This window comes from Sorex fumeus, unplaced genomic scaffold (assembly GCF_029834395.1).
Source record: "Sorex fumeus unplaced genomic scaffold, SorFum_2.1 ptg000035l, whole genome shotgun sequence".
NCBI classification, from domain to species: Eukaryota; Metazoa; Chordata; class Mammalia; order Eulipotyphla; family Soricidae; genus Sorex; species Sorex fumeus.
In genome coordinates, this window is record NW_026606092.1 from 31737250 (window position 1) to 31762178 (window position 24929).

At 42.5% G+C, this 24929-nt stretch overlaps 1 protein-coding gene across 2 annotated transcripts in view; it reads left to right on the forward strand.

The window, feature by feature from the left end:
* TMEM163 (transmembrane protein 163) overlaps positions 1 to 24929 on the forward strand; it is a 233304-nt gene that overhangs the window by 125394 nt on the left and 82981 nt on the right. For both annotated transcript variants that reach the window (XM_056117619.1, XM_056117618.1), the window contains 2 exons: positions 9454 to 9497; positions 10858 to 10949. In XM_056117619.1, coding sequence (XP_055973594.1) covers positions 9454 to 9497; positions 10858 to 10949 — 136 coding nt within the window. The remainder of the gene's footprint in view (positions 1 to 9453; positions 9498 to 10857; positions 10950 to 24929) is intronic.

The following is a 24929-nucleotide window of genomic DNA, read 5'->3' on the forward strand; positions in this document are numbered from 1 at the left end:
TGAGAAGCTGGACTCTCAGCTTTGGGTTCCTGAGCTGTACCTCCCATTGTATCACATTGACGCCCTTTCTGAGTGAGGCCTCTCCTTGAGAAGCACAGTTCTGGGATGTCCCTGCCTTCCTCTGGGGAGGCCGCTTCTGTCTCTGGAAGTGGGGTCCACCCTGTTTTATGTGTTTTATGACTGAAGCAGAGTGAATGGATGTTATGGGTTGGAGGCACTCAGAAGGCCTGGCCGCTGTGCTGGTGTTTTGTACTTGGCCAAGAGGCAGTGCAGGAGATGAGGCTGCTCTTCCCATCACAGTGAGCCTCTAACCAGCAGGCCCTTCACTGGCAACCCCACACAAGGAATGGAATGTCTGCTTGTTCCCCTGATTTCTCATGGACTGCCTCTGAAGTCCTTATAGACACACCTGCTAGGTCAACTAGACATTCAGAGTAGGGGGTGAGGGCATGAAGCCAGCAGGGCCTCATACCACAGGTGCCCATGGCCCTCTAAACCCAGGGATGCCACTTCTGGTGAGGCCCTATCCCTGTCATCTTGGTTTGGTTTGGGGGCCTCACCTGGTGGTGCTCACAGCTTACTCTTGGCTCTGTGCTCAGGGATCACTCCTGGTGGGGGACCATATGTGGGGAGTGAACCCAGGTTGGCCACATGTTAGGAAAGCACCTTAATCCCTGTACTATCTCTCTGGCCTCTCTCTCTCTCTCTCTCTCTCTATATATATATATATATATTATATATGTATATTCTATATATGTATATTATATTCTCAGTCTGGAGAAGGACCTTTGGAAAAAGTGGACCTCCTAAGTTAACATGGCAGGTGAAACATGACTGTTCCCTGCAGAACTTTTCAACTTGTAGATGTCTCAACTTTGAAATGATTCCATTTTCTATCTGACCAAAACATATTACGGTATGTGTAAGACAGACCTGATTTGCTTTGATTCTTAGTAAATGGTCACATGAAAAATTATGCCTATTACTACATTGTTTTTAGAGGTCTGGTGACTAGACTTCTGAAGAGTAAACCAAGATGGAGCATCTTGCAGGAGAGGGCTTTCCTTCCAAAGTGGAGAAGCCTTCAGATTAAATACTAGGGCATTCGCCTTACAAGCAGCCAACATGGCCGACCCGAGTTCGATTCCTCCGCCCCTCTCGGAGAGCCCGGCAAGCTACCGAGAGTATTCGATATGCCAGACACAGTAACAACAAAGTCTCCAATGGAGACGTTACTGGGCCCGCTCGAGCAAATCGACGATCAATGGGAGGGCCTTTACCTTTACCTTTACCTTTACCTTGTGGGTCAAAGAGATTGTACACGAGTTAAGGTATTTTTCTTGCATGCAGCTGGCCCCTGTTTTATCCCTGGCAGTACATAGGGTCCCCAAGCACTGCTCTGAGCATAGCACCAGGTGTAAGCCCTGAGCACTGCCAGGGGTGGCCCCAAAGCAAAAATTTACATATTTTTTATTCCTTTTTCTCCATTTTTAATAACAGAGTGAACAAAACTAAAATACAGGAACAGCATAACTGCATCATCAGCAAGAAGATTCAAAATAACAAGCAAACAACAACAATACAACAAAACAGAAATGGATGTACCTATCTCTGTTTGAATTTTCAAATTCCCCATTGGATGACCAGACTGGCAACCATTTCAGATCCTACTCTGTGTCATTGAAATTCTTGGTTAAATTAATTTTTTTTCTGGGGGCATGATCTGATAGAAGTCCTCTTGCAGCCCTTGTGTGCATATTGAATTGTTTAAACTGCTGTTACTATAACCCCTGCCTAGGAGCCTGGGATTGGAACTTTGCATGTTGCTCAGTCCAGTCTAGTATTGGTAGCATATATATATATATATATATACATATATATATATAATCTCACAAACACTGTCCTCCCATTGTTTATCTATTTGCTCGAGCGGGCCCAGTAACGTCTCCATTTTGAGACTTGTTGTTACTGTGTTTGGCATATTGAATACATCACGGTTAGCTTGCCAAGCTTTGCTGTGCAGGCGAGAGACTCTCGGTTGCTTTCTGGGCTCTCCGAGGGAGGCAGAGAAATCAAACCCGGCTCAGCCGGGCTGGCTGCATGTAAGGCAAATGCCCTACTGCTGTGCTATCACTCCTGCATATGTAGTTTTTTTTTTTTGCAGAGATAAATATTTCAAGCTTCTTGTTAAATTTATGAAGTATCCCAGTTTTCAAAGTTATTTTATTTATTTATGAATTGTGGGGCCACACTTGATAGTGCTCAGAGCTTACTCCTGGCTCTGTGCTCAGCATCACTCCTGGTGGGGCTCAAGGGGCCATATGTGGTGTGGGGATTGAATCCAGGTAGGTTTTGTGCAAGGCAAGTGCCCTACTTACTGTACTGTCATTTCTTAAATCATTTCTCTTTGCACACTCTTTGCTTCATCTTCTCTGCTGAGGTTGCCTCGAGCCTGAGAATCTTGGTCTTAGGGTGCTGGGGATTAACCCTGGTTGGCCAAGTGCAAGGCAAGCACCCTACCTGCTTACCTATCTTTCTGGTCATTGAAAGTTATTTTAAATTCTAACATTTAAGTAATATTGTATAAGCCAAACAAAAACGGCTGCATTTCTTTGCTCAGTTAGCTCTTCTGCAAATTCTCATTCAAGAGATAAATTGTGATATCATCACACTAGAGCTGAGGGTGATTGTTTAAGGGACCACACTGTAGTTCTGTTGGTTTCCTTTGCAAAATTTGCTTCTCCCTCCTTGATGATGACTGAATTTAGCAGCCATGCTCTCTTTGAGTATGTCTGTATGTCTGTGGTAGTGCGGTGGGGGTGCGGGAGCGTGTATGTGTGAGACACACACACACACACACACACACACAGAAAATGCTCTAAAATTATTGGAGGTTCTGTTGAAGCGATTAAGAACATAAATTATTTCTTAAATTTTCTTGTTTTGAGGCCACACCCAAATGTGCTCAGGGGTTATTCCTGGCTCTAGTGCTCAGGAATCACTCCTGGTAGGGGTCAGGGGACCATATGTGGTACAAGGCATCAAAGCTGAGCTGGCCCCACGCAAGGCTAATGCCCTTCCTGCTGTTCTGTCATTCCTTAAATACTTTCCTTTTGCACCCTTTTTGCTTCACCTCTTCTGCCTTAGGTTACTGCAAGCGGTGGTCTGAAGGCAGAGAGATGGCGAGATGGGTTCTCAAGCTGGGTTAGTGACAGAGCTGGGTGTGGGCAAGGATGTTGCCAGGCATCTGAGTGACAGAGGTGGTCTAATTAAAGTGGGATTGATTTATTAACAGAGCTTTACTGGTCACATAATTTAGCAGCTCGGAGGTGTCATGGGGCCTGGGGTATTGCTAAAGAGTGCGAAGGCTCAAGATAATTATGGCCTGACTTTGGCAAGAGTGACAGATGGGTCCTTATTGTGGCTGTAAATTTAGCCGGCAATTGAAATGGCGTTCTTTGTTTAAGGTTGTTGAGGGGCCCTTGGCAAAGACCCTTCGTTGTCTTGCTGGCACCCTCACCTCTCAGTGCATTTCCAATGTGCTTTGTCTGAGCCTCTCCAGCCCTCCCTCCAAGCCCACTGCTTGTTCAGCTGCGTGATTTGCATTTGGCTTTCCTCGAACAATGGGTTGCCTGGTCCACTCCATTTTCCAGCTGTCTTTCTGTTTGAGTTTGGGTTTCCAGCTGACATGCTTTCTGGCCTGCATGCGACTCAGTTAAAGAAGTTCTGGTCTTAACCCAGTCTTATATAAATATTGATTTAAAACTTCTGTTGTCTGCACACTTCTGGGAGGGTAGCATTGAGTTACCCTCCTTGACATGCAAATGAAAGTAGAGTTTAGGACTGAGGCAAGCCTGGTTCTCAGAGCCTTGAGTGATGTTTTGTGTGCAATCCACATTCTGGGTTGTCTAGTCCTTCCCAGTTCCTTCCTGAACTTTTTGCATGGGTGGGTGGAGGGGACCATTAATCAACCCATTTCTGTAGGTGATTTTGTCAGAGAGAAATGGATTTCAGAAAGATGGACACAATAAAGACATGTATGACTCGATGCTTTCCTGTGAGCCCACAAGTATTCATGAATTCTCACTGCTGCGTGCTGCCCATGGGTCTAATAAATTTGATTTCTGCTATAGATTTTAGATTTTGGCTGTATTTTAATGATCTCTGTAATCCCCTTCTCCCTAAATAAAATGCATTTATTTTTCTCATTTGTGTTTGTTTGTTTGTTAGGGTTATATTGAGCGATGCTCAGGGCTTACTACTGGCTCTGTACTCAGGAATTACTCCTGGTGGTGTTCAGGGTACCTTAGGGGATGCTCAGGATTAAGACCTAGTTGGCTACGTGCAAGGGCAAATGCCCTACCTGCTGTACAATTGCTTTGGTCCTGGATTTCTTTGTTTTATTTGAATGACCATAACTTAAAGTTGTTGAAAATTGTGGAAAATGCAAAAAAACTAGAAAGGAAAGCAATCTCTCCAATGACCACACTCAGTTGTTTTTAATGAACTTTTTTTAAAAAAGCATGCTTGGGGCCTAGAGATTTAATACAATGGGAAAGGTAATTACCTTCCATATGGTGAACCCTGGTTCAATCCTCTGGCCCCCCAGATGGTCTCCTGAGCACCACCAGGAATAAATCCTATACAGAGCCAGGAGTAAGCCATGAGCACGATCTGGTGTGACCACAAAAGCAAATGAATAATCATGTAGCACTGTAGCACTGTCCTCCTGTTGTTCATCAATTTACTCGAGCGGGCACCAGTTACGTCTTCATTGTGAGACCTGTTGTTACTGTGTTTGGCTTATCAAATATGCCATGGGGAGCTTGCCAGGCTCTGTCATGCAGGCGGGATACTCTCAGTAGCTTGCCAGGCTCTCCGAGAAGGACAGAGGAATCAAACCCGGGTCGGCTGCTTGCAAGGCAAACGCCCTACCTGCTGTGCTATCAAATCATGATGATATTATGAAGCTATTTATGCACATATGTCATTTTAGATATCTCCTCTTCCTACTTCAATTTTTCTTGGATATTAAGGAAGCTTGGTATCTCATAGAACTTTCCTCTTGCTCCCTTTTGTTTCAGACAAAATGGCTTCACAGTAGCTTGTTGCCCTAGTTCGGAGCCTTTGCCCTCACGTTCCCTTCTCCTGTTTTCTGGAAGTGCCTTCAGCAGACTGCATGACTTACTCCTTTACTTTCTTTGAGTTTTGACTCAAATATCGCCCTTCTCAGTAGGGTCTCTTTGACCGCCCTCTTCTGTGTGTCCATATATAACGAGACCATTCCAGACTCAGACCCGATTTGCCCCATGGCCTCCCACCTGGTGGCATCAACATGGCATCTGCTTATTGTCAATATTGTCTTTCTAGAATAAAGCAAGCTAAACATTAGTCTACAGCATTCATTTTTTTATTTTATTTTTATAAACTAGTTGCCAATATTTGATTGCATTTAACATTTGAATACCAATCCCACCACCATTAGACCTTCCCACTATTTTGAATGTTTCCATCATGAATCCCTGCCCCAAAACAGAACTGAAATAATTTATTTTGTATTGTTTGCTATGAATAAATCGCTGAAAATGCTCCAAAATTTTTTCTTAGAAGAAAGTGTGTGAAGATTGTTATATTTTACCCAGGGGCTATGAAGCCCTTCTATAAGAGATTACTAACATGTCTTAAAGATTGAGCCTTGTGTGTTTTATATAAATATATATATATATATTTCCCTCTAAGATTAGTTGTCTTCTACCCTTTAAGCCCCATCAAATGTGGTGCGTGACTCTTGGAATATGAGTGGTATGAAGTATGAGATGTCCAGGAATAGGTTCACTCGGCCAGAGCATGTGGCGAGCAGCTTTGAACATGGAGGTGGTTGAGTTCTGAAGGTTTTTGGCCATTGAAGCTGGGTCTCTTGAGGTGGGGAAGGGCCTCACTCACCTGCCCCCCTCCAGAGTGCCCTTGAATGAGACAGCCTGGCCAAGTTCATGGGGTTCAGTTACAAGTGAAGGACACAAGTTCTAAAGGTGAGGAATAGAAGCATTCCTGAAGATGTTTCTAAGAAATTGGGGTAGCAGAGTTCTTCAGATGAATGTGGAAACTGCTGAGAGTCAGGAACTCCCCTCACAGGCCCCCATATGTTTGGAAGAGTTGGGACACGTTGGGCTGAAAGCCTCAGTGACTTCCTTCCTTCCTCGATGAAGAGCAGCATTCCTGGTTGAGCTCTGCTTCACGGGACCCATTTCTTGACTCTCTGTTGTCCTTGACAATTTGCAGCACAACTGTCTGAGATCAAAAAGGGTCCTTGTTTGCTGTCAACAGTTGAACTTGCCTTAAAGACACCCATGGACTTTTGTTGATCGCTTTCAGCTACTCTTGGTCATACATACATGAAGCTCTAGGGTTGCCACCTTGTCCACATAGCTTTGATAGGTCATCTAGCACTAGGTCTTCTATCCCCTAGATGGCTCCATGCCTAGAAGGGTGGTGGGGTGTGGGGGGAGAGGAAATTGGAATGACCTGAGGAACCCTCCCTCCCCTAACACACACTCTCAGTTTGCCCTTTTCCCATGGGAACAGGGAGGCGTTTCAAAGGATCCAAATTGTTCCACTAAGTACATTGTCCCAGAATTAGGATAAATCTTTTCAGTTATGAACCAAAGAAAATTAAATTCGGACTGTACCCTTTCAGCGATGGCTGCCCTCTGTCATTCAGTCCACTTGGAAAGCTGCCCAAGACATAGCTGAAGGAGGGGCCTTAGTGCACTCTGGAGTCCCTTCACAGTTCCTGACATTTTTTTCTTTCCATTTCACCAGGGAAATTAGTTAGAGCCAGTTTATAAATACTTGATGCATGCTCATCTTTGTTAAGGACTCAGTTAACTAGGACTCCTCTTACTACCCATTTCTTTCATGCATGGGGCATAGAACACTATTAACATTCCACTTGTGCTTGAAGTTATTCACCCACTGGGCAGACTTAACACATCTACTTGAGCAGAACTTTCTGTAATTTTAAGAGTGTTTGAAATCATAGGCATGGCCCCCATTGACTTAGAGCAAATTCCACTGCTCCATGGCCATCTTCAGTCTGCGAGGCATGAGTCCCATGGTTCTCAGTAAAATCAAAGACAGTCACTGTAATACAGTGAACAGAGGTCTGGATAACTCTATCAGAATTCATCTAAAGTTGTGGATTGCTGCTTGGGAAGCAGAGAGTTTTTCTGATTCTTCCCTCCTGTGAGCCTAAGGCCTGCAAGGTAGGCAGAGACTGGCCTTGCAGCTTTCTGCTTGTTGTACATATTGAGTCTCTTTACAGGATGTTAATTGCATGAAAAAGGTTTCCAATACTGATAAAGGAGTAAACCACAAAAAGCATACAGTTGTGATATTCTGAAAACAGGTTTTAAAGGGAAAATGATACCTGTTTGACTGATTTATATGCAATTTTGGTAAGCTTTCTTAGAATTATTGAGCATAAGCTCTTACTTTGAAACAGACTCTGTGCCTTCCAGGACATCCTTGCATCTTGGGGAATCATGCCAAAAATCTGCCATTGTTCTGCACGCCTGCCAACTTAGCTATGAGTTGAGTTATTTGGGCAACATGTACTGCAATGGGCATGTTGGAGTATTGTACTTTCATGACTCCCCATGTGTTGCCCATTGGAGTACATACATGAAGCTGGTTTTGTCCTCCACATGCCCATAGAGCAAGAGTGGGGATAATTGGAACTGTGCTTGTCAGAAACAAAAGCCAGGAGTTGAATGAATTGCATCTTCTCTCCCTGACAAACTGAAGATGAAAACTTGACTGATTGAAAGTCAGAGAGGGACAGGTACTTTAAGGAGCGGGTTTTCTGCTGTGTTTCCCTGCTGCTGGCCTTTCCCCCCTTGCTTTACTGAGGGCCAGATGCCCCTGAGGCCAGGGACAAGGCCATGAAGCAACATATGGTTGCCCATGGCCCATTCCTAGACCTTGTGGTGAAGACAGAAGGGACACCTGGAGACATGAGTGGGAGTCCAAATAGGCATTGAGACATCTGTGGCCAATACTACACCGCTTATTCCACCAATGAGCACTGTGCCCAGAGTAGTCTGCTTCAGAACCTTTCCAACCCACAGGATTCATTGCTTAATGAAAGGAGGACATTGTGGGGCCAGAGTGATAGGACAGTGGGTAAGGTGCTTACTTTGCATGCAGTTGACCCTGGTTTGATCTCTGGTATCCTTTATGACACCTGAACCCCCAGGAATGATCCCTGAGCACAGAGCCAGAAGTAAGTCTTGAAAACTGCTGGGTGGGCTCAAAAAAACAAACAAAAAAATCCTTAATAAAAAACATTTTTAAAATGTATTTGTTGAAGTTGGTTTTTGTTTGGATGTTGCCCTTATTTAATAAGATTGAGAGCAGTTTTTGAATCTGGACATTAGATAAAGATAAGATAAAGGCCCTCCCATTGATCGTCGATTTGCTCGAGCAGGCCCAGTAACGTCTCCATTGGAGACTTTGTTGTTACTGTGTCTGGCGTATCGAATACATCACGGGGAGCTTGCCAGGCTCTGCCGTGCAGGCGAGATACTCTCGGTAGCTTGCCGGGCTCTCCGAGAGGGGCGGAGGAATCGAACTCGGGTCGGCCATGTTGGCCGCGTGTAAGGCGAACGCCCTACCCGCTGTGCTAAAGTAGATCTCAAGTGGGCAAAATTGCCCCCCCCCACTGGCCTGCCCCCCAACAGTTTTTTGTTTTATAAAATATGTTGTAATTGTAGCCTAAGAACATCTGCCATGCTATCTAAAACAATGTTATATTTTTCTAAACAGTCTTATTTATTTATTTTTGGGTTAGGGGGCACATCTGATGGTGTTCAAGGCTTTTTCCTGGCTCTGTGCTAAAGGATAGTTCCAGGCATGCTTGGCGGAGGAGGGCACATGGAGTGCTCATGATTCAGCCCAGGTCTGCTGTGTGCAAGGAATGTTCCTTACTCACTGCCCTTACTGAAGTCAACAGTGCATTGGAAGTTCTGTTGGACGAGAGCTTGTTTAAAACTAGTTTATAGTAGTGTGCATTAATTACCTTATTATGGGGATAATTTGAATGATTGTACTTGCAATTTCAGAATTTTAATAGGGTTTTTAGCTCTCCATTCCCAGTTGCTAAAATCCCCAAATTCTCAGTGGTCTATTGACTGACATTTATTCAAAGGCAGCCTCTTGGAGGCTCCAGGACATTATGGGCAGAAACCAGGTGTGGGTGGACTTTGAATTCTCTCTCCTGTGTCTCTTCCACTTTCTCATTCACAAATTTTGCAAGAATAGTTTTTAAATTGTTATTCTCTTGGAACCTTTCCATTGCTGTTAAAAAAAAAACTCATCAAGAGATGACTGTATATACCTATGAGAAAAATATCTGAGGTCTTAAAATATTCTGAATAATATTTTCTTTCTTTTTAGCCGTCTCCGTTATGAGGTACAGCGCCTCTGCTTTTGGGTTTGCAGTAAGTAACATAAAATCTTTCTTTATGAAGTTGTGCACGTTTATTCTGAGCCCGGGTGTCTTGTTGGGCTCGCTCTTCAGAGGGTGGTTAGCAGGTGAGAGCATGGAGGACAGACACCTTTTATGGAAATGACATACACCGAAAAACGACAGTTTCCTAGATGTCATGGACACTAATTCTCAAGAACAGACTAGAACTATCACATGTTCTACGAGCAGATGAGAGGGGGTTTGAAGGATTTATTTGGTTCTCCCCACCTAAGGCTGTAAGTTCAAAATACGTACATGATCGGAGTGAAACATTTGGTGATTCAGATAGTGGTACTGGAAGTTAACATTAGCGTTGTTGGGAGAGCAGTCCAGGGGTAACTTGGGTTCTTAACCTGCTTCCTTTTGGGATGTGATGTGAGAATTATTGGTCTCAGCAATTTTATATACTGAGAATGTGGAAAAATTGAGAGAAGGGAGAAAGTCCCTCCCCCCGTCCTCCCCCCCACACACACCCAGACTGCTTGTTTAGAAATTGGTCATTGCAGTAACACAGAGAGCGCCTTTAAAAATGTCTTGAACTCAAGAGTATATGTTCAAGTTCCCAAGTCTGTTTCTTTCCTTGGTTGTGAAAGTGGAATATCTGGGGGGTAATGTAGATAGTCTTCACAAAGAATCTCTTGAAAGAATTTTTCTCGAGAGAAGAATGTCACATCGACCCCTCGCCCCCCCCACACACACTAACCATAGCAGACAAACACTTCCCTCCTTTCCGATTTCTGCTTCTCCTCTCCCTTTCACACATACTCAAACAGAACCGTGAGTTTTATATACAATTTCAAATAATTGCAGATCCCTCACAGTCCCTAATTACCACACCTTCATACCTAGACCCCAGGTAGAAGAGTTCTGTTGAGAGCCAAATCACAAGAGTCTTTATCCCAAATCTTTAGCTTGGGATATGTGGGGAAATATTGAAATTGCCTTGCCTGCCATAAAGAATCTAATTCATCTAATTCCCTTATGTCAGAACTGTGTAATTCCCCTCCATATTTCCAGAGATATGGGAACCAGAAGGGGCTAGAACCACCCTTCCCTCTGTCAACTCCATACACACACATATACTAGACTGGTTTCTCTGTCAGTGTGAGGTACATGGAGGGACAGCATGTGCCATGACACTGCCACTGGGACAGCATGTGGACCACCCAGCCTCCAGATTCCCCAGATGTGCTTAGATGGTGGTGAAGAGTTTGCATCTTTGCCCCCACACCTCTCATCCCAAGGTTCCAATCACAGCCTGTTTGCCTGTGTCTCCATCGTCTTGCCCCATTCACCCTGAAAGCCACTAATGCTGTGTCTTCTTCTCCTAGTTTGATGCCATCCTTGATGTCCTGTCATCGGCGATTGTGCTGTGGCGTTACAGCAATGCGGCCGCTGTACATTCTGCCCATAGGGAGTACATGTAAGTGGATTTTTATCTTTTTTCAGACAGCAGAGCCCTTGCACATGAAGACCATGTCATTTATCTGTCAGCACTGCTTACCCTGCAGCTTTGGTCCCAGTTGTTTTGAGAAAGACTAGTAAGACCACCCAGGTGATAAGTCTCTCTTGGGACTTTCAGAGACATAGGATGCCCCTTTTTAATTCTCCATGATTTTGGCTCTTGAGTATGGACTGAATATTAGTTTGCTCATTTATTGGTCTCACTCATCTTTCCATCCATTAATTCATCCGTACACATGTTTGTCCAAACATTATCCCATATATCCTCTAATATGTATTCTCATTAAGTTAATAGGATTTTTTGTCACTTGTCATCCTGTTAATCTTTGATTTGCTCGAGCAGGAGTCAGTAATGTCTCCATTTGTCCCTGTCGCATACTAAGGTAGCCCAATGGCATCTGCTTGTTCCAGGAACATGAAGAGCCTCAAATCGTTTGTTCAGGAATTTTTAGTCTCTTGAATTTTCATGCTTTTCCCCTTTTACTTAAGAAAGATGAATACATAATAAGATAAGGGTCAGGAGGATTGCTCCATGGCTTGGAAGCCAGCCTCACATCCTGGGTGAAAAGGCAGCTGGGATAGAGAAGGGCTCACTGAGTGAATGATGCTTGGAGGGCTCTCTCGGGATGGGAGATGCATGCTGAAAGTAGACTATAGACCAAACATGATCGCCACTTACTACCCGTGCTGAAAACCATAACACCCAAAAAGAGAGAGAGAGAGAGACAGAGAGAGACAGAGAGAGAGAGAGAGAGAGAGAGAGAGAGAGAGAATGTGCCTGCCACAGAGGCAGGTGCAAGGGGATGGAGTGGGGGTGGCAGGAGGGATACTGGGAACCAATATTGGTGATGAAAAATGGGGACTGGTGGAGGGATGGGTATTCGATCATTTTATGACTGAAATGTGATCACAAGGGTTTGTTAGTCTGTAATTGTACTTCATGGTGATTCATTAAAATTTTATTTTATTTTTTAAAATTTTTATTAGTGAGACACCATAAGGTACAGTTGTATGTACAGAGGTACAATTTTGTGCTTGGGTTTCAATTATACAATGATCAAATACCCATCCCTCCACCAGTGCCCATTTCCCACCACCATGGATCCCAGTATCCCTCCCACCCCCCATCCCCCCCCATCCTACCCTACCTCGGTGGCAGGGCATTCCCCTCTGTTCTCTCTCTCCTTTTGGGTGTGGTGGTTTGCAAAAAAGGCATTGAGTGGCAATCATGTTTGGTCTATAGTCAAATTTTAAATTTTTTAAAAAGAAAAATGAATACTCCAGTGTAATTTGGAGAAGACATCTTAGGGTTTGGAAATGACTGTGCTTGCCTATCATTTCTCTCTGTACTACTTGCCCCAGTTTGCTATGCTGAAAGTAGACTATAGACCAAAATTCATCATCCCGGGGTGATGAATTTGTCTCTGAGGGATTTGTCATTGTGACTATATAAAATGTGTCTTTACCAACTCCAGTCTCTTTATTCCATTTGTAATCCACAGGATGACAACAGCATAGTTTCCAGGGTCAGAATTGTTGGCTTTGAATTGTAGCTTCACCACTTTCTAGCTCTGTGATGGGGATAGCTAACTGCTACTCAGTGCTCTGTACCTTGTTTCCTCATCTCCAGGATGAGGAAAAGTAGGAAAAATCAATTTCTTTGCTCAGGGTTCTTGTAATAAGTATGAGTGAAATATATCTCATAATCGATCATGAAATAATTACCACATTATATGCACAATGTTAGCTATCTATAATGTTATTAATATAGAGAAGTATTTGGATGAAGTTTAGTAAACCTCAGAAGTTACCATTACTAATGTTATGTTTAGATCTTAGTTTTGGGGCCACACCTGGTACTCAGGGACTACTCCCAGCTTTTCTCAGGGTTTGTTCTTGGTAAAGAGTCAGGGAATGTGATGCTAGATCTCAAACTCCACCCTTCTACATGTAAAGCACAAACTCTAGCTTTTGGTGCTATCTCCCAGACCCCAGTGCTAATTTTTAATAGGGTTTCCCTGAGACTGAGCCATCTCTGTCATTGGAACAAGATTGTTGGACTTGGACTGCTAGATACAAAAAGAGCAGGTGCTCTGTAGCTCTGGTTCATGGTGATGCCCAAATAGAAGTATCTCTCAATGGAGATGGTGCGTCACCTTCAAACTTATCAGTGTTAGAATATTTCTTTGGTGCTGCTTACATGATAGTGTGAGTCATGACAATGACTCAATCATATATCTGAAATTGTTTGTACCAAATAAAAAGTTTTGAAAATATTATATCAGAACAGATTTGTGAATGAGAACAAAAGTTAACTTCATTTTCTGTTGTTTTTAAGTAGAGCATCTGAATTTATTTATTTATTTATTTGTTTATTTGGGGGCATGTCTGGCATTGCTGAGGGCTTACTCCTGGTTCTGTGCTCAGAGATCCCTTCTGGTGGTACTCAGAGGATCATATGCGATGTTGGGGATTGAACTTGGGCCGCCTGCATGCAAAGCAAATACTCTACCTATTGTACTGTCTCTCTGGTTTATACCAAACATTTTTTAAAGTGTTGAATATTTGTTTTAATACATACCAGTTCTTTTTTTCTTTTTCTTTCTGCTTATCATTTTATTTTTATTTTTTTAAATTTTTATGCATACCAGTTCTTTTAATAAGTGTATTTGGAGTACCATATTTATGAGGTCACAGATTATACTTTTTATAGTAAAATTAATTCCTTAAAATCACTGTCACTGTCCTCCCATGAATCTTTTTTTTTAATTAAGAAGAGAGTAATAAACTGATTTTTGTAAAATTTTGGATAACAGTACCATGGAGATTAGAGTTGAATTAATACGGTCTAGTCAAAGGAACAACTAATACATTCACAGAAGCTGTGGCTAAGAATCTAGAAACAACCCAAGTGCCCAAGAACAGACAACTGATGAAAGAAACTTTGGTACATCTGCACAATGGAATACTATGCAGCTGTTAGGAAAGATGAAGTCATGAAATTTGCCTGTAAGTAGATGGCCATGGAGAGTATCATGCTAAAGGAAATGAGTCAGAAAGAGAGGGACAGACATAGAATGACTGCACTCATTTGCGGAATATAAAATATCATAATATGAGACTAACACCCAAGGGCAGTAGAGTCAAGGGCCAGGAAGATTGCTCCATGGTTGGAAGCCCGCCTGATGAGCTGGGGGAGAAGGCAGCTGGGATAGAGAAAGGATCGCTAAATCAATGATAATTGGAGGGATTGCTTGGGATGGAGTTATGTGCTGAAAGTAGATAAAGGACCAAACATGATGGCCTTTCATTCTCTGTAATCTGTATTGCAAAGTATAATACCCATGAGTAGAGAAAGTAAGGGGACAACTGTCTGCCATAGAGGCGGGGGAGGAGTGGGAGGGAGGAAGGATACTGGGGAAATCGGTGTTGGAAAATGTGCACTGGTGGAGGGAGGGGTGTTCGATCATTGTATGACTGAAACTCAAACATGAAAATTTTATAACTGTAGCTCATCGTGGGCTGGAGCAATAGCACAGCAGGTAGGGCGTTTGCCTTGCACACCGCCAACCCAGGTTTGATTCCTCCATCCCTCTCAAAGAGCCTGGCAAGCTACTGAGAGTATTCCCGTCCTCATGGCAGAGCCTGGCAAGCTCCCCGTGGTGTATTCAGTATGCCAAAAAACAGTAACAAGTCTCACAATGGAGATGTTACTGGTGCCCACTTGAGCAAATCGATGAACAACAGGAGGACAGTGCTACAAGCTACATTGCTACAATAGCTCATGGTGATTCAATTAAAAAAAAAAAGAAGCTGTAGCTAGCTATTATTTGAAGAATGCAAGGTGACCAGTTTAGAGAGTGCGTACAGCGAATGTGTGTATATTTCAAGGGCCAATCTCTGTCCTGTGAGAAGAACATGTTTTGAGGGGGTTTGCTCAATATACTGTCCAGTATGGTACCCAGATATGACTAATTTTAACACTTGTATATGGCTGGTCCAAATCAAGAAGTATGACAAGTTTAAATAAACATTAGATTATTTTAAAAGCCTACTAAAAACCTATAAATCTTTTGACTAGTTAAAATTTTTGATTATTTGTTTGTTAAAGGGTTATTTAGATATACTGAGTTAAAGTAACTTTTAAAATTATTTTTTCTTTTTAATTTTGGGTGAAGAAAATTGTTTTTGGCTAGACTCAATTAAAATTTTGCTTGTCAAAATAAAAAATATTACCACACTATCCATTAAACTCACTCCACCCTGCTTCCCACACCACAGTTTTCTTCCTTTCTGGTAACTTTATTTTTGTCGTTCGTGCCCACTGCTTTTATTTTTCTATCATTTCGCCCATTCATCTGCTTCATTTCCTTTTGTTGTGTGCATAGGTGGAATCACCTTATGTTTGTCTTTCTCCTGACTGGATGTACTTTGCCCTCTCCACTTGAGTTTCTTCTGTTTTGCTGCAAATGACAAAATGTCATCTCTTGCAGTGAAATAGTTTTTCACTGTGTATAGATATCTTCTTTAATCATGTGTTGATGGGCACTCTTTTATAAAGTCTGATAACATTTTACTTATATGTTTTTATATTCAATTCCTATTGGGTTGTGCTTTTTGAATTAGTAATTCAGAAGGAATTGAGTCCAATGTTTCTTAGTTTTTCTCTTCTGATTTGTTTATCATCTGACTTACTTTATGCAGAAATAAGTTTTTTTATACATTAGTTTTGTTATATATATGTATTACAAAGCAGCCGATCACTGTGACTTTTCAGTAGTGTTGGGTTTTCTGTGAACATTTACCAGGTGGCTTGGAGTTTTTCCAAGATTAAGATTGATGACAAGAAATGTCCTTGGTTTCACTGTTTTTAATGATTTCCAAACAGGTACTATTAAAAAAACATAGATCTATATTTTATCCACATGGCAAAAACTCACTGAGGAATTGCTTTGCTAATTCCCAGATGAGGTTCACGTGACAATGCCAATGAATTCATTTGGAAATTCTTAATCTAGGGATTAAAATGACACTCACAATCCTTTGTATTGCAGGCTTTCATTTAAGGTTTTAATCTCTGGCCCATCCCATGTAAATTAAAAATTCATGAAATCACTGCCAGCTGAGAAATTGATGTTTGCATATTAATGAGCATGAAAGAATTTGGAGAGGCAGAGCTAAAATAAAAACCTTTGGTTTTTAGTGAGCAACTGAAGAACAATATTTGAGAGAATAAAGAAATGCTAACATGACCCTCTGTTAATTCCTCTGATTTTCCTAATTTGACTCTAGAATGCCTCAGAATGAGTTTTCAACTTAGACTTCCTGGTGAAGAAGACAGTTTCTTTCACCTTGCCTCCTGAGTGCAAATGCAACAGAACTGACAGGGTAGCTGATGCTGAGGAAGACAGCATCACCCAGCGCTACTCCAGTAGTCTATTTGTTTTGCACTTTTCTTTTTTTGTGGCAAAAAAGCACAACATTAAATTTACCATCAAAACCAGTCACGGTCCTCCCGTTGTTCATCGATTTGCTCGAGCAGGCCCAGTAATGTCTCCATCATGAGACCTGTTGTTACTGTGTTTGGCATATCGAATATGACACGGGTAGCTTGCCAGGCTCTGCCATGCAGGCGAGATACTCTCGGTAGCTTGCTGGGCTTTCCGAGAGGGGCGGAGGAATCGGACTATTTCAGTAGAAATAAGCACATTCGGGGCTGGAGCAATAGCACAGCGGGTAGGGCATTTGCCTTGCATGCGGCCAACCCAGGTTCAGATCCCAGCATCCCGTATGGTCCCCTGAGCACTACCAGGAGCAATTCCTGAGTGCAGAGCCAGAAGTAACCCCTGTGCATCGCCAGATGCGACCCAAAAAGAAAAAAAAAGAAATAAGCACATTTACATTCACTGGTAACAGATTTTCTTTCATCTAGTAAAACTGAAACTGACATTTATCAAACAATCTCTGTTTCCTTTATTCCCCCATCCCTTCACTACCTCCTATCTACTTTTTATTTCCATGAATTTGATTGTTATAGTATCTCACGCAAACAGAAGTATGTACAGTGTGTATATTCTTTTGTGACTAGCTAGTTCCATTTAGCATAATGTCCCTCAAGGCTCATCTATGTTGTACCTTGTATCAGAATTTTCTTTCTTTTTAAGAGTGAGTAACATTTCATTGTATACATGTAGCCCAATTTGAATTATTCATTTATCTACTGATAGACATTGACTTGTTTCTGTGCTTCAGCTAATGTGAATCAGGATACTTTGATCCTGGGTACACAAATACCTCTTCATAATTCCGTGTTTTGTTCTTTTGAATATTTATCCAGAAGTGGGATTGTTGGGTTATAAGGTCATATTAAATTTAAGTTTTTAAGATATCCTATTTAATTTTCCCTTTTCCTACAAATCCATTGTTTACCTCGGAAAGTTCCAAATTTTATTAGTCACCTTGTTATAGTTCCCACTATACCTGGATGGAGAAGGAAGACCACTAGATTCATTGGGGAGGAGGGGAGGAGGTTTAGCAGGTGAACATGGTAGAAGGTGGGGTAAGGGAGGTGAATTTCTTTTCAAGGGATAAATTTTAGAAATATACCAGAATAGCTAAACTGGGCAAGGAAGGATAGGAAGGTTAAAGCAAGACTAATAAATTATTCCCATAGGTTGGAAGTCTTGCTAGGCTAGACAAATGTTGAAATCTGAGAGAGAGGTGTTAAAACGCAGAATTTCACAGGTAGTAATGCCCTTCTATGTAGTTAGGATGGAAATGGGTAGCTGATATGGGATGAGGACAAAAGATTAGAGAAATGTATGAGGCCAGGACTTGGCCAGATGCTCTACCCAATGAAAGTTTTCAGAACTCAGGGAGTTGCTGTGGGCAGTGCTCTTGCAGTTGGTGTGTAAAGAGGAGAGTTGTGATCCTATGGTCTAGGGAGAGGTGATAGGAGATAGGGGTTTCTTTAGCCTGCAGGCAGCTGGGAGGTTTGGGTAGACAATTGGAGAACTGGATTATAATTCAGGAGGAAGAACAGCTTTGATGATGTGAGAAGAGAAAAGGTGCTGCTCTACTTCAGTGAGGAGTGAAGCAGTTTCCTTGAGGAATACGTAGTTATTAGAGCAAGGAGTGAGGGACAGAGTGAGGAAAGGGTTTGGTGATGTGGAAATGGGCAGTTAGAGGGAGGTTAGAGGGTATGGAAGATTAGAAGCACATAGAGGACACAGTGATTAGAAAGGTGGAAACTATCTGTCCTGGTAACCCTGGTCTGCTATAAGGCTACTAAAATGATGAATCACCTGGGAAGGGTGATGACACAGCAGGAAGTGTGCATGTCTATCATGTGCCCAATGCTGTTTGGTTTTCTGGCATCACATCGTCCCCTGAGCATCACCAGGTGCACTTCTAGGCAATCTCTGGCACCACAAGGCCAAAGAAGTTATCACATCCTTGAGCCTCTGTCTTGAGCCACTGGTTTATTGGCTAAGAATAGCTGGGAGGGGTCCCTGGACCTCTTGAGCATTGCCTGGGATCCCTCTCCCCACCACCAATTAATGAAGCACTTCTGAGCACTTATCCTGATATCCAAAGCTCAGTAGGAAAATAACACGTGGAACAAGAGAGTTTTTAGGACCTTTTCTCCTTGGTTTAACAAAAGAGATTCACATCCACACAAACTTGTTGGGCAAAGTGTCTCCAAAGATACCAGAGATACTGGCAGCAGGATGGCCTCTGCACAGGGGGCATTTTCCTTATGGCCTTTAGACCAGTACTGTCTCACTAATCTCTCTGCAGCAGTGGCCACAGCTCTCTTTTCACTGTCCAACCATTATCCACGTGGGCCCTAGAACTCCTTACATAAGACTCAAATAACAGAGGCACTGGATCGCAAACCAAGGAGCTGGACTGTTAGCCTTATTTTCCTACAATGGATTTGTAGGAAAAGGGAAAATTAAATAGGATAACCCTAACCCTAACCCTAACCCTAACCCTAATCCGAATTTCAGTAGTGTTGGGTTTTCCCTCACAGTCCCTGCAGTAACTGCAGTAGGAGGAAGTTGGCAAGGTCCAAGAACATGGAATTTCACGCCTGTCTGCTTGTCCTCAGTCCTATGTAGGATGTCAGGCCACAGGAAGCCCAGCTTCCCATGGCTGTGAGTGCCGGCGGGCCACTGGGGTGCTGCCAGCGAAGGTATAGCTCAGTGTTCACGGAAGTCTCTGACATTTTGCATATGATTGCAGCGCAGGTGGGAGTCCCCACGATGTCTTGGGCCCCAGCTGTCTCTGGGCTATCCATCAGCGGTGGCGATGGAGAATTGGTGGCAGATGGGAGGCTGTTCACCTTTTGCAAGCTTCTAATTCTGCAACACCAAAGCAAAACACAGCCCAGGAGGTGGTTCGCTTGTTCCAAAGCACCTCCACATGGCGTTATGCTCAGCAGCATGTTGGAAAGTGACTTTGAGAGCTCTGAAGGGGATCTTCTTAAAGAGGCATGCAGCCTTTGTATGTGTCTCCTATGGAATAAATGAGGTACACTAATTCTCAGACTGGAGCGATAGCACAGCGGGTAGGGCGTTTGCCTTACAGGGATCAATCCGAATTCGATTCCTCCGCCCCTCTTGGAGAGCCCAGCAAGCTATCGAGAGTATTCCGCCTGCACCGCAGAGCCTGGCAAGCTCCCCATGGCGTATTCGATATGCCAAAAACAGTAAGAACAAATATCACAATGGAGACGTTACTGGTGCCTGCTTGAGCAAACGATGAACAATGGGAGGACAGTGGTACAGTGCTACACTGATTCTCACTTACGCATGGCCAGGTACACTGGTTCTCACGTACGCGTAGCCCTGGCTCTGGGATTGGGTTTGTTTCTTTTTCTTCCAATTTGTTGAGTCAGATTTCCTTGAGCTGAAAACTGTCATCCTACAGGATAGCTTGATGGTTGCGTTAGGCACCACTATTGCTGGGGAATGTCTCCACATCCAAAATCTGAAAAAGAAAAGTAACAGATGCCATTAAGGAGTAATGGATTGGCAGTTTGCTTTGAGTGTCTGGAACAGACGGCAGATGCAATCAGTTATACCAGGATTTATTGGCCTTGATCCTCCTTTCCTCTTCTCATGGGGCATTTGATCTGGCCTAGATCAAGAACTCTGGGAAAAACAATTCAGTTTCCACCACATTTGCCTACTGCTCAGAATTTTATAAAACTCTTGGGTATATTTAAACTCTGAAGCAGGCCCTGACATCAAATAAGTAACATTAAAGATGCCTTTGGTGACCCATGAGAGCCAGTGCAGAAGGTTGAACCTTCATAGCAGGACACAATGGGATATGAGACAGTTAGCTCCTGGTCTTTTGCCTGGAGGCAGAAGGGAGTTGCTATGATTTTCATAAAAACGACATACTAAATCCACTATGTATTGACACAGTATAAGGTGTGGTGCCATGGGGGAGAATGCAGGATTTCTTGGTCTGTGGTTGGTTTTTTGGGCGAGAGGGAGGGAGGAAGTTGTTTTGGGGCTACACCCAGTGATGTTCAGAGATTACTCCTAGCTCTATGCTCAGAAATTACTCCTGGCAGGCTTGGGGAACCCTATTGAACCTGGTCAGCCGCATGCAAGACAAACACCTTGTCCACTGTACTGTTGCTCTGGCACACCTTGCTACCTGTCTTGAGTTTAATTGTGTCACCCAAACAGACAGGTTGAAGTTCTAATCTCCAGTACCAGAAAATGAGACCTTATTGGGATTATAGGTGTTTTGATTATAGATGTGTCCAAGTCAGATGAGGCCCTAATCCAATACAACTGCAGTCTTCTTAAGAAGAAAAGAAACGAACTGCCACCATACTCACTGCCAATCTTCACAGGCTAGGGACGAGCCCCTCCCTCATGAGAATGAATCCACTGAAAAACCCAGAGACTCATAAGTGAGCCATATAAGCTCATTAATGGCCATGATCCAGAGACTCACAAATAAATATTGGAAGAGAGTAATATGCTGCAGAGATGCCTTCAGAGCTCAAAATCACCATCCAGTTAAATATTTAACTCCAGCTCAGCTCCCTTATTTAAATGTTTAGAATTCCTGGAGTGACATCTGATCCACTGATATACCACATCACATTTAACGGGGTGTAAAGTAGAAGACAACCGATATTGATAAAAAATATCTATGTCTCTCTCTATATATATAGTAACACACAAGGCTCAACCTGTAACAACATGTTCATGATCTCTTATACAGGGGCTTAATGATTCCAAGATGAGATACAAGAATTTTCACTCATTTTCCTCTAAGGATCATTTTTGGATCATTTTTAGTGGATTATTCATAATAAGCAATACAAAATAAATTATTTAGCATCTGGCTTTGGGGAAGGCTTTGGTGGTGGTGGTAGGAAAGTTCAAAATAATGGTGGTGGGATTGGTGTTGAAATACTGAATGTAATAAATTATTGTGAACAACTTAAAAAATTAAAAATAAATGGGCCAAGTACACAAAGAACTAAAAAGAAGAAGGAGAAAAGAAACTCAGAGAAACACAAGAAGATGACTATGTGACAGTGAGTGCCGGGGTGGCAGTGATGTGCCTATGAGCCAAGGGAAACTGATATTGTTGTTTATCACCAGTGGCTAGAAACAGCAGGGAAGATTCTGCCCCATGGGATTTCTGAGGGAGCATGACCTACTGACCCCTGGTTTCAGGCTTCAAGTTTCCTGAACTGTGAGAGAACACAAGTCTGTTATTATATGTCCCTTCCCTTTTGGGACTGTAGATAATGAATATTGTTCCAGAGAAGAGTCTTCCATCAGATCTGATTTATTTGCTTGGTTGGGGGCCACACCCAGCAGAGCTCAGGAATTACCCATGGCTCTGTGCTCAAGGATCGCTCCTGGCAGTGCTTTGAGACCGGTTATCGTGTCTGGTTGGCCAGTTGCAAGGCAAGTGCCTGCTGTACTATCTCTCTGACCGCCCCATTGAATCTGTCTCTGCTGCTTCTCAGGTGATAGATCCCAAGTGATATGTTAATCTTTCAAAACTTCTGTTTTCTCCTGTTTGATAGGGAGAGGGCATGACATCTACCAAAAGGTATTGTGCAGGAGAATAAAGATATAAAATATAACAACTGCTTAGGCTAAAAAAATGTTAATACTAGTTATTTTTTTTTATTCCTAGTATTTTGAGCATGTTTCCTTGCTATTCATACTGGAATAGTTTCAAATTGCTCTGCACTGTAGCACCTCCCATTATTCATCAATTTGCTCAAGTGGGCACCAGTATCGTCTCCATTGTGAGACTTGTTACTGTTTTGGGGATATCAAGTATGCCATGGGGAGCTTACCAGGCTTTGCCGTGTAGGCAGGATACTCTGGGTAGCTTGCCAGGCTCTCTGAGAGGGGCAGAGGAATCGAACTCGGGTCAAATGCGTGTAAGGTAAATGCCCTATCCGCTGTGCTATCTCTCCAGCCCCAAATTGCAATATTGTTTAATTTTTCTTTTGAAGATTATAGTAGACATCTTATGCAAGGGAATTAAAACACGCACACACACAAACACTTTGACACACTTAGAAAGTTGCTTCTGATCTTGGGATGTGGGGTAGTAATGTAGCAAGATGAAGATTATTCCTTGGTTTCCTGATTTCATTTCTTCACCTGATCCCTCAAAAGGAATCTAACGTGTATGGGTAACATATGATAGCTATCTAAAGTTAGGATGACTCTAGATGTCTAAGGAATACAACTCACTTGTTATAAGACTTCCCAGGGAGAATAGAGCTAACATTCAATGTGTGTTTATGTGTGTTTGTGATAGGGGCACATATGTGACCTTGCTACATATGTCACTATATATGTATGCATATATCTGTGTGATCTGTAAGACCCTTTTTATTTTTTTAATTTTTTCAGGTGCAAGCTTTTAAAACTTTAATTTATATATTGATATGCAATATGTTTTACAACAAATGTAGACACAATGGCATCAAATATTAAAGAGGTTGAGCATCTTTGCATCTTTTAATGATGTTGACTAACTCACCCTAAGAAAACAATGTGGCCTTGATCTTATAAGACCCTTTTTAATTTAAACTTTTTTTTTGGCTTTTTGAGTTACACCTGGGGATGCACAGGTGTGCACCTGACTCTGCACTCAATAATTACTCCTAGCAGTGCTCAGGGGACATATAGGATGAAGGGGATCGAACCTGGGCTGGCCAAGTGCAAAGCAAAAGTTCTATCCGCTATACTATCGCTCCAGTCCCTAGACCCTTTTTTAAAACGGTGTTTTCTTTACTTGCCACTATATGTTGAACAGTTTCCCATCTTAGGACAGAGGTATATTACTTTGTCTTAATGCCAATATTGCATTCTAGATATGGATTTGACATTTAAGGAATTCTCTATGAAGATATGGGTTGTTTCCAATGTCCTGGGGTTTGAAATAACTGTTGTTACATATTTGATACACAGTTAGGCCAGAAAGCAGTGTATGCCGGCCTTTGCTTGCTTTTTTGAGGAGAGGGGGCCCAGCTGGCAGTGCCTGGCAGTTGAGTTTTGGCAGGGCTCAGGGGTTGTTCCAAATGGAGCCTAGGAGACTATGTGGTTCCAGGACTTGAACCTGGGGCTCTCTCATATAAAGCATGCACTCTAGTTCTTTGTACTATCTTCATGGTCCCACATTTGCATTTTAATGGTTGTATTACTTTTTTTTCAGGAAAATTTTCTGGGATCCTAGGGAAATAATTATACTACATGGTCATTTTGATGCCCCAAATGTCAAAGTGTGCTCCCAAAGGTGCAGAGTAATTAAAGCCCCCCTGGAATAGGTAGAGATATCTGTCAACTCACTTTTGCTAGCACTTCCATCATTCTTTTTTATTTTCTGCCCAGATCTGTGGAAAATTTAATTCTTGTTAATGTTCATTTCTTTAATTACTATTCTACTGGGTATAGTCTCATATGCTTTTTTGGTGTTTGCATTTCTTTTGAGAAATGAGTTATAATAATTTCAGATAGGAATAAGAAGCCTTTTATTTCTGTTTTGGGACTTACCCAAAACAGAGTTTCTGGTTTAGAACATATGTGATAAGGGAAGTCCCATCGTTGCAATTGGTCATTGATGTGGATACTGCCTCACCCTTTTCCCCCATAATTCTGTAGCATCGTTCTTTTTACAGATCCAATTACCTGTACTTAATTTATACATCAAAAAAATTTACTTATTGTTCCTCACCCTTGCAAGACTTTGAGCTCACAAAGCCAAGGTTTTTCCTCCATGCTGCACTGTTTTTATCCCTAACCTCTAGAGCTATTGCTGGGTTTTGGTAGGTTCTCATTAAAGAGTTATGGAATGAAAGCTTGATTTTTTTGGGGGGGGGAGGTCATACCCGGCGATGCTCAGGAGTTGCTCCTGGCTTTGCATTCAGGAATCACTCCTTTTGGGGCTCGAGGGACCATATGGGATGCTGGGAATTTAATTCTGGGTCGAACCTGGGTCAGCCGCGTGCAAGAATGAAAGCTTGGAAGCTAGTTTGCAGAAAGCTTGATAACCTTTATTAAGATAATAACACATATTTATTAGCACCTTCTTTGTGCTGCCTATCTTGACGGGCTCTGTGTTAAGTAGAATTATTATTATTATTATTATTATTAGTAGTAGTAGTAGTAGTAGTAGTCGGCCATGTTGGCTGCGTGCAAGGCAGACGCCCTACCCGCTGTGCTAGTAGTAGTAGTAGTAGTAGTAGTAGTAGTAGAACTCATAGTAGTATTTGGGTTGTGGGTGTTTAGCCACAACTGGTGGTACTCAGAGGCTATTCCTGGTCTGTTTGTGCTCAGGAGTGACCTCTGGCCAGGCTCAGAGAAACATGTGGTGATTGAGTTCAAAGCAGCAGCATACAAAGCAACACCCTTATCTCCTATACTATCTC